At 49.9% G+C, this 10,135-nt stretch overlaps 1 protein-coding gene across 2 annotated transcripts; it reads left to right on the top strand.

Annotated features, from left to right (window-relative positions):
• The first annotated feature begins 791 nt into the window (after positions 1-791).
• On the top strand, positions 792-9,037 carry LOC136632080 (prothymosin alpha-like). Of its 2 annotated transcripts, none has more exons than XM_066606695.1 (5): positions 792-954; positions 7,012-7,092; positions 7,572-7,635; positions 8,392-8,492; positions 8,717-9,037. In XM_066606695.1, the coding sequence occupies exons 1-5, from the start codon at positions 901-903 to the stop codon at positions 8,783-8,785; spliced, it is 369 nt and encodes a 122-aa protein (XP_066462792.1). In that variant the 5' UTR covers positions 792-900; the 3' UTR covers positions 8,786-9,037. The 2 variants fall into 2 exon arrangements, with proteins under 2 accessions (XP_066462792.1, XP_066462791.1); XM_066606694.1 differs by having other exon boundaries at positions 8,389-8,492.
• Positions 9,038-10,135: the final 1,098 nt, after the last annotated feature.

The raw sequence follows: 10,135 nt of genomic DNA, 5'->3' as shown, positions 1-10,135 counted from the left end.
GGTTCGTTGACATATATACGCCCGTGTGAATGAGCCCCTGAGTATAACACGCGCAATTTTTGTGCGTGTAATATGAAGTGAACAGAAGCCGTTGATTTCACTGGGTTCGTTCGCAGGAGCGTATTTTTGCATGCAATGTTCAACTGCGTGAAAAAATACGCAGCGCGCCCTATGATGGTGCGTATATCACCGACGTGAGCGGGCCGGCGCAGAAAACTGCGAATTCACTGTGCTTTCAGCAAAAACACGGCTCTTCTGCGCACTTTGTGACGTGCAAAAAGAAAAAAACCCACAGGGGGCGAAATGCGCAGGCGAACACGATTTTCGGTCTCGTAAAAGGCAGCGTATTTAGGCGCCCCTCAGCGCTGCCATTCAGGACTTTGGAAAAGTTGAGTTGGCATCCTTCACATGAGCCGTCAGTCCTCTATTGGGTCCGGCATCTACAGGAGAACATCCTGTGTCCAAAACCCCCATTGTAGGTCCTCGAAGGACTTCTGTCTTCCAAGAAGGCCGATTACTACAAAGCCATCAGCCCACCGTGATGTCTGCGGGCACTAATGGCAGATATTACATAGATAGAAGCCTCCATCCCCCCCCCCCCACTACACAAGAGGCACGGCGCCGCCACAACACAGGAGGGGGCGCTCTCCGCACCATCCCCACCGTAGGCAGTAACCAGTCACAGAGCCGGCAGCCCGGTCCCTCTGCGGGGCGGGAGGAGCGGCACACCAGCCATTCACCGAGCCCGAAATCTCCATAATCCCGCCCGGCCTTAGTTCGTATTCTCCCTTGTGCTCCGGCGCTGCCATTCGTGTCCCCGCAGCGCGGTGTGTGCCATCCTCCTCCTCTCCTCCTCCGGTCCAGCCGTCTGCCTCCTTCTCTCCCCGAACCCCCCGAACCATGGCCGATACGGGTGTGGATACGACCAGCAGCACCGAGGTGCCGGCGACCAAGGTACAGTGCTGCCCTCCTCCTGCTCCTCCTGTCACCTCGTCCCTCCATTGTTCCTGCCGGCTTCTTTGTTGTCGTCTCTCTGCACGCGCTTCCCAGACTGCAGCCGATACGGAGCTGACCGACTTGTATCGGACGATGAGCGGCTGGGGGGTCGCTGACGGATATCTGCCGGACCCCGCTACGTATATGACCGCCGGCTTCTCTTCATGTTTTTTTTCTGCCGCTTCCCCTCATTTATCGCCTTCCATTGTGTTCACTGATCGATTAGTTGCTGTGAGGTCGGAGGGGACGGCGGTGGTGGCGCCGGGGACGCTCAGCGCTCCGATCCGCGCCGGTTTTACCTCACGTTTTCTCATTTATTGGCTGTTTTCTATAGATTTTCTCTCAGGAGGCTGGCAGCGCCCCCGGCTGCCAGAGGGGAAGCAGACCTCCCCGTTCTCACAGACACTTTTTTACGTGTTTTTCCCATTTTTTTCTTGTACATGTTGATATTTTGTTAGCATGTGTTATAACGTAGCATGGCGGACGAGCGCCGACAATATGTTACCTCACGGTTCCTTATTTATTGTCTGTTTTCTATAGATTTCCTCCCTTCTAGAAGTGTCCGCCGGCTCCCTCACGCACCGCACGCTTCTCTCACAGAGACACTTTTTCTGTGTTTTTCCCGTTATTTTCCTTGTAACTGTTGATATGTGGTTAGAACGCGCCATAACAACGCCTGGCGGACGCGCGCCGACGATATTTTACCTCACGGTTTACCGGCAGCATCGTTTATTTCCGGACTATAAGACGCAACAGAAAGGAGGCAAAAAAAATCTTTCGTACTAATTAAAACTTCCCGGGTGGCCCGAGGGGACGGAGGGGGGGGGGGGGGGGGGGTGACGTCACGGCGGCGCGATAATATGTTATTACTAGAATATTATAATGGGTGAAAGGAGCCGCCTGCCTGTTGTGAGGGCAGATGTGGAGGCGGCTGGAAGAAGCGCCTCCGCCGGCAGCTATCAGTGGTAGCGGGCTGCCCTGTGGGGGTACAGTCATGGTATATTACCATGCTATATATATATATAATATTTGTATTGTTGTATGGAGACAGGTTCTGCTCAGTAGTGCCCCCTGATGGTGGGCATTGCGTGGGTAGCAAGCAGTGAGGGGACAATACGCCTGTATCCCCGGCAGTCACATTACGCCTGTATCCCCGGCGTGGGTGACGGTCAGCTATGAGGTGCTGGCGGTAGGCGAGGGCGCTGTATGGCATTAGTGCCCCGTTAGAGCACACTGCCCGCCCTGTGCAGTGACTGCCAGCGAGCGGAGGGGGGAGAGGGAGGGAGGGGGCCATTATGAGATGGTGAGCAGGATTTACACAGTGGGACATTTCCTTGCAGCTCATATTACAGTCAATCATCCCATTAGGTTCTTCACTGGCGGGAAACTGACTGCCATGGCGAAACCTTTAACCCTTTCTGAACCTGCGCACAAGAGACAGCCCCGGAGCGCCTGAGTCCGTCATGCCCTGAACACTGGAGTGCCCAGCGCTGCTGCCAACGGGAATATTATTTTTTTTGGGGGGCAACTTATCTAAAAAAAAATCACGCCGCATTTTTACGGACGCATCGGAAAACGTGGTGAATGATAAAGATTATAGTCGGATGCTGATCTGTTACCAGCATGGACTGTGAGCGGTACGGTGATCATGAAGACCCGCTGAACTACCTCCGGCCTCAAAGTAATCACGGATGCTGGAAAAAATGTCCTCCTTTTTACGGATTATCCAGAAAATTCTGGCCACCCCCGATGCCCGGTACTACTATAGCAGCATTTACAAGAGAGGATTCATTGTTGAAGTGACAAGGAGATGGAGCAGTCAGGACGATAGAACTACAGGGCAGGAGACGGAGTGCGGAGCAGTCAGGACCACAGAGGGTGCCTGGAGGGGAGAACTACAGGGCAGGAGACGGAGTGCAGAGCAGTCAGGACCACAGAGGGTGCCTGGAGGGGAGAACTACAGGGCAGGAGACGGAGTGCAGAGCGGTCAGGACCACAGAGGGTGCCTGCAGGGGAGAACTACAGGGCAGGAGACGGAGTGCAGAGCGGTCAGGACAACAGAGGGTGCCTGGAGGGGAGAACTACAGGGCAGGAGACGGAGTGCAGAACGGTCAGGACAACAGAGGGTGCCTGGAGGGGAGAACTACAGGGCAGGAGACGGAGTGCAGAGCAGTCAGGACCACAGAGGGTGCCTGGAGGGGAGAACTACAGGGCAGGAGACGGAGTGCAGAGCAGTCAGGACCACAGAGGGTGCGTGGAGGGGAGAACTACAGGGCAGGAGACGGAGTGCAGAGCAGTCAGGACAACAGAGGGTGCCTGGAGGAGAGAACCACAGGGCAGGAGACGGAGTGCGGAGCAGTCAGGGCCACAGAGGGTGCCTGGAGGGGAGAGCTACAGGACAGGAGACGGAGGGTGCCTGGAGGGGAGAACTGCAGGGCAGGAGACGGAGTGCAGAGCAGTCAGGGCCACAGAGGGTGCCTGGAGGAGAGAACTACAGGGCAGGAGACGGAGTGCAGAGCGGTCAGGACAACAGAGGGTGCCTGGAGGGGAGAGCTACAGGACAGGAGACGGAGTGCAGAGCGGTCAGGACAACAGAGGGTGCCTGGAGGGGAGAACTGCAGGGCAGGAGACGGAGTGCAGAGCGGTCAGGACCACAGAGGGTGCCTGGAGGGGAGAGCTACAGGACAGGAGACGGAGTGCAGAGCGGTCAGGACAACAGAAGGTGCCTGGAGGGGAGAACTACAGGGCAGGAGACGGAGTGCAGAGTGGTCAGGACAACAGAGGGTGCCTGGAGGGGAGAACTACAGGGCAGGAAACAGAGTGCAGAGCAGTCAGGACAACAGAGGGTGCCTGGAGGGGAGAACTACAGGGCAGGAAACGGAGTGCAGAGCGGTCAGGACAACAGAGGGTGCCTGGAGGGGAGAACTACAGGGCAGGAGACGGAGTGCGGAGCGGTCAGGACCACAGAGGGTGCCTGGAGGAGAGAACTAGAGGGCAGGAGACGGAGGGTGCCTGGAGGGGAGAACTGCAGGGCAGGAGACGGAGTGCAGAGCGGTCAGGACAACAGAGGGTGCCTGGAGGGGAGAGCTACAGGACAGGAGACGGAGTGCAGAGCGGTCAGGACAACAGAGGGTGCCTGGAGGGGAGAACTGCAGGGCAGGAGACGGAGTGCAGAGCGGTCAGGACCACAGAGGGTGCCTGGAGGGGAGAGCTACAGGACAGGAGACGGAGTGCAGAGCGGTCAGGACAACAGAAGGTGCCTGGAGGGGAGAACTACAGGGCAGGAGACGGAGTGCAGAGTGGTCAGGACAACAGAGGGTGCCTGGAGGGGAGAACTACAGGGCAGGAGATGGAGTGCAGAGCAGTCAGGACAACAGAGGGTGCCTGGAGGGGAGAACTACAGGGCAGGAAACAGAGTGCAGAGCGGTCAGGACAACAGAGGGTGCCTGGAGGGGAGAACTACAGGGCAGGAGACGGAGTGCGGAGCAGTCAGGACCACAGAGGGTGCCTGGAGGAGAGAACTAGAGGGCAGGAGACGGAGTGCAGAGCAGTCAGGACCACAGAGGGTGCCTGGAGGGGAGAGCTACAGGACAGGAGACGGAGTGCAGAGCAGTCAGGACCACAGAGGGTGCCTGGAGGGGAGAGCTACAGGACAGGAGACGGAGTGCAGAGCGGTCAGGACAACAGAGGGTGCCTGGAGGGGAGAACTACAGGACAGGAGACGGAGTGCAGAGCGGTCAGGACAACAGAAGGTGCCTGGAGGGGAGAACTACAGGACAGGAGATGGAGTGCAGAGCAGTCAGGACAACAGAGGGTGCCCGGAGTGGAGAACGACAGGATATGGAGTGCAGAGCAGTCTGTACAGCAGTAGTCTACAGAAGAGGGAGCAACCAGTACAGGAGAAAGATCATAGAGAGCGCTACACAGTAGGGAGCGCAGAGCAACCAGTACAGCAGAGGGCGCAGGGAGCGCAGAGCAACCAGTACAGCAGAGGGCGCAGGGAGCGCAGAGCAACCAGTACAGCAGAGGGCGCAGGGAGCGCAGAGCAACCAGTACAGCAGAGGGTTTGCAGAGCAACCAGTACAGCAGAGGGCACAGGGAGCGCAGAGCAACCAGTACAGCAGAGGGCGCAGGGAGCGCAGAGCAACCAGTACAGCAGAGGGCGCAGGGAGCGCAGAGCAACCAGTGCAACAAGGAGTACAGCAGGAGGGAGCATATAGCAGCAGTACAGGAGACGGAGCATTGATTACTCTGTAGACCAGAGGGATTGCAGAGCAATCAGTACAGAAGAGGAATCCTGAAGCAGTCTGTATACCAGAGGAGCGCAAAGCAAGTTCAGTATAGGGAGCACATAACAGTACAGGAGAGGAAGTGCAGAGCAATCTGTACAGCAGAGGGTGCATGGAGCACAGAGGAACCAGTAAAGGGTTCTATACCAAAGCAATCTATATAAGAGAGCAGTCTGTCCAACAGAGGTAGTATATAGGAAAGGGCAGAGCAGTCGGTATAGGAAAGGTAATACAGAGCAGTCTGTGAAGGAGAGGGAGGAGATGACTGTAAGACGCATGGACTTTTCAGCAAAATTTCTTGCTAAAAAGTGCATATTGTAAGCCAAAAATCGTGTATATGCCAGTACTGCCTATTATTCCCACAAATATTACGAGATCTCTCAGACAAGGTACCTAGAAATATATGCCTGGTCCCACTAGAGGGCTTCCTTTAATCAGATTTCCCTCAAATCATTTTTTTTCTTTCTTTCTGTATCTTTTCAATCTTTTTTTCTTCTAAACATTGACATGTGATTAGACTGTGTGATAAGTAACCGTGACGTATGAGCCCAGGGGATATTTACCTCAGATGTTCCTCATTTGGGATATTTTTCTGTATTCTCCCTCATTCGCTCGCCTGTCCTAAGCTTCCACACCTTACATGGCACTTTTCTCCATTTCCTATGTCTTCCTATCTCCGGTGAAGATAATGTTGGGGTGAACAGTTGACTGACTCCTGTCGTAATACCCGTACTGCTTGGCTGCAGAGCTGTCGTCTTATATTGTATCCAGTCTATTTGGACATTTGTGACTAGGATCCCGTAGTGGACAAAGTTGCCCTTATTCCCAGATTCATTCTTATTTATAGTGTTATTATTACTCCTTCTGTTTCCCCTTGGAGTAGTCTTGCCCCCTGCGCTGGCTCTGATCAAACCCCCTCCTTTTTTTTTTAACTTAATCTGAGGAAGATGTTGAGTCCAAATAAAGTGGGGGGTGTGGGGGGCGGAGGTTTGGGCAAGATCATCAGGAAGGTGGTGGAATAGCAGCAGTGGGGCTGGGCTAACAGAAGGGAGGGGGGGTTATATGTGATCGGTTGGCTATAGACAAGAAGTGGGATGGTGCACACTCTGTGCCACATCTCCTCCCACTAGCGGGTATCAATTTGATTACTTTCTTGCTGCTTGTAGACATAGTGATGAAGGAACTCTTATAGATTTCAGTGCATGTATTTTGCAAGCCTTAAAACAACCCTTTAGTTTCTGTCCTGTAACAAGAGGGGAGGGCGAATATTACCATTGGTCGTTTTTTGTTTTTTTTTTTGTCACCCCCACCAATTTGCCAGTTTTGGACCCAATTTCACTTATCCAAAATGGCTGCAGCAATTTTCTGACTACCTAATTAACACACACCGTGTGCTGCTTTGTGATTGGCCAGTGCTGATCACCTGAGCAGCACTGGCTGATTAGAGCAGGTATAGTGCATTGATTATTTAACACTACCAATGCACTGTGGGGATTAGGTAGGCTGAAGATTGCGTTGGCCCTCTTGGATGGCTGAAAATGAGACTCGGAACCGACGGGTTGTATGGCCAACAGAGTAGAACTGCAGGTCACACACCCCTTTCAGTCCCAGGACAGAATTTTGTCCCAAAATTGGAAGGTCACTTTAACAACATGATGCATATTGGATAATAAGCACTAGCTATTAATTTTAATGTTACATTTAACTTCATTTTATTGTTCTGCAGGATCTTAAAGAGAAGAAAGAAGTGGTAGAGGAACCTAAGAAGGCAAAAAATGGCAGCGGCGATGCTCCAGCCAACGGAACTGTAAGTATTATTGGTCAGCGGAGCTGCTAGTGTAATGTGACAGAACTGATGTGGTTGAATTGGTCGTATGACCTGAGCCTGTATGACGAGGCTAAAGGGGGGGCACGCTAAATTCAGGATGAACTGATAAGATTGCTTGGGTTTTCTATTAAACATTTAACCCTTTGCAATCCAATTTTGGATTCAGTGTTTTTTAGGGGGCTTTCTCTTTCTGCCATTATACAATGGTGCCGTCTACTGGCTAGAGCCAGTACTGCAGTATGTGGCATGCTGGAGAGGCCCCCGACAACAGAGCGGCCAGTAATATACAGTAAGAATACCCTGCCAGACGTCTTCCGAAATCAGAGCTGTACACGCTTCAATCAGAATGTCTTCAGACGTCAGACAGTGGTTTGGAAAGGGTTAAAGTAACGGCAGGCTGACGGTTGCGGCTGCACTTCCCAAATCTTTTGTATTTAACCTAAACGTATTTCTTGCAGGAAGAGAACGGTGCGGACCACAGCGAGGAAAACACAGAGGATCCCGAAGAGGAAGAAGATGAAGGTACTTTTCATTTAAACTATAAAGATACATTTAAAGGGCCACTCTGGTGAAAACACATTTTTCCATCTCTTCCCACCTCACATGATTGCTTGTCACACTCTGGAGGTCTCCTCTGTATATTGCAGTCACTTCATGCAGTGCAGCTCCATTTGTGATACTTGTTAGGCATCATCGTGATGCTGAGACTTTTTCCTGCTGACTATCTCTAACCGCTGCTGGCACTCCCATGTTGCATTAGATGATCAGCTAGAGCCAGTATGATCTCTGCCTGTTGGGAGGACACTGTATTACTTTCTGTATTCCATATTCACCTAAATGTAACTACAGACCATAATTATACAGTCAGGGGGATGATGATCTCCTTCATATAAGTGTGTGACAGGAGTCCCTAATCATCAGCAGTAACTGTGATAGAAGTGTATGTGTCCCCTATGAAAAGCTTGTGTGGTAGAGTCCATGTAATATCACACAGGAATTATGCTGACTCAAAAACTGACTTCTTGAGAACATAAAGCCAACTAATTCTCAGAGGTTACAATGAGATCACATGACCCAGCTGAGGAGAAGGACTCTTGGACGTTTCAGAAAGGAATAACTAACCAAGGTAATACTAGCCAATTTATATATACTGTGGGACTAGTTACATAATGATTGAAGACAGAAAAATGGCACCAGAGTGGTCCTTTTAAGGTGTTTTTCTAAAGTAGGGCTGTTTACTCAAGACTTTTTTTATTTATTTTTTTAACTTCTCAGCAGAGGGCGAAGGTGAGGGAGAAGGAGATGAAGAAGAGGAGGAAGGCGAAGGAGAAGAGACCGAGAAGGATGGACATCCTGTAAAACGTGCGGCGGAGGATGAGGTGAGAATCGCGTGCTGCACGTTCCTCATGTAGTGACTCCTTGCTCGCAGCGCTCACATTCTATAGTGATACAATTCCAGCGAGTCCCGTCAGGTTAGATTAGAGGTCAGCTGTCCTCTATATTTACCATAATCGCTCTGTTGTGGTCGGCCTGTTATGTCTGACGGGCCCCGACGCTCCAGACGGCGAGTTCTTTACAACTAACGGCCTTCTTTGCTTTCCAGAAGGAAAAGGAAACAAAGAAACAGAAGACAGAAAACGGAGATTCCACAAAAGTGAAAGAGTCTGCCTAACCCTCCTCCCCGCTCCTTCTTCCCAGACATTTTATAGCTTCAATGACATGGTTGAATTTAAACAGTAGAGAATGTGCTTTATATCTGTACATTTTACAGAACGACTTTTTTATATACTGTAAACCCACATGCACTAGAAACCTATAACATCACACAGCCAAGATAGCAAAGGTTTTTTTGTAAAATGTTATTTATTGGTGCTTGTTTGTACTGGTTGAGTGCTACAATAAAAAAAAAGATCTTTTGTTTTAAGTGGTGGTTTAGCTTTGCTTTGTCTGTACATCTCTGAAACACATGTCTCTCCAATAGTACGGCCATGTGTATTCCTGAGTGAAGCTGCCTTCCTGTAATATAATGGTGTTAGCATAGAAGGTTGGTATGCAATGGAGACCAAAGATGTGGGTCTTGTATAACCAGAGGGAAACCCTGGGGCATTCTGTATAGATCTTTGGACTTGATTTGTTGCTGTTCCGTATATAGTTGTGCAAGCAAAAGTTTGGAAAATGGCAAAGTTCAATATGTACATTTTTTTTTTCTCTGTTTCCCAATATGCTATCAAAGTGTGTGTATAGCGGAGATTTCTGAGGAGCAGCCAGTAGTCTTACATAGCATTTATGACTAGGTTATAAAACTGTATACCTCATTAGTTGATGCTTGACCACGACTTTGTATATTCAGGTTAAGTACTATAAATAAATCTTTCTTTTATAAAAAAAAAATATTTAAAAAAGATCTGACTTTGCATTTTTTCTTATACATCACATGCATGACATATTGTACACTTGCAAGAAAACTAACTGAACCCTCTGGAAATACGGAGATTTCTGCATTGACTACTAATAAAATGCGGTCTAATTGTTATCTAAACTACAACTACAAAGTAACTAAACTAAGACACAAACAGTTGTGCCACCTACATTGTTTTATTGAGCACATTGAGTAACCATCACGGTACAAAGAGAAAAAGTAAGTGAACCTCTCTATTCATGACTTCTCCAAGAACTGAGAAAGGTGTTTCAGTGAAAGAGATGAGATTGGAAGTGTAGGTTTTACAGGTGCTTTGCCCATTAAATGAAAGCACACAAAGCCCGGTTAATGACAAATCTGATCTCAAAGATTGGTAAGTGTGAACCATGCCTCAATGCAAATAACTTTCTGATGTGTTGTCACAGAAAAATTATACACAATTGTGGTATCAGAGGCTGAAAATTATGGCAAATACTACAATTGCACGATAATTTGTGACTTTTTTGGGGGCTTGCCACTTATCCAAAATGGTGAGAAACGTTTTGGGACTTAATAGAACATACCACGGCTCAGCACATTTGGAAAGGGACTTGATATTTGTAT

This window comes from Eleutherodactylus coqui, chromosome 6 (genome assembly GCF_035609145.1).
Source record: "Eleutherodactylus coqui strain aEleCoq1 chromosome 6, aEleCoq1.hap1, whole genome shotgun sequence".
Lineage (NCBI taxonomy): Eukaryota > Metazoa > Chordata > Amphibia > Anura > Eleutherodactylidae > Eleutherodactylus > Eleutherodactylus coqui.
This window is presented reverse-complemented; position numbering and strand designations above follow the sequence as displayed.

Coding starts and splice junctions, on each gene's coding strand:
- LOC136632080 (XM_066606694.1), top strand. CDS start 901: ATGGCCGATACGGGTGTGGATACGACCAGCAGCACCGAGGTGCCGGCG. Junction 7,093..7,571: donor ATGCTCCAGCCAACGGAACT/GTAAGTATTATT, acceptor TATTTCTTGCAG/GAAGAGAACGGTGCGGACCA. Junction 8,493..8,716: donor AACGTGCGGCGGAGGATGAG/GTGAGAATCGCG, acceptor TTTGCTTTCCAG/AAGGAAAAGGAAACAAAGAA.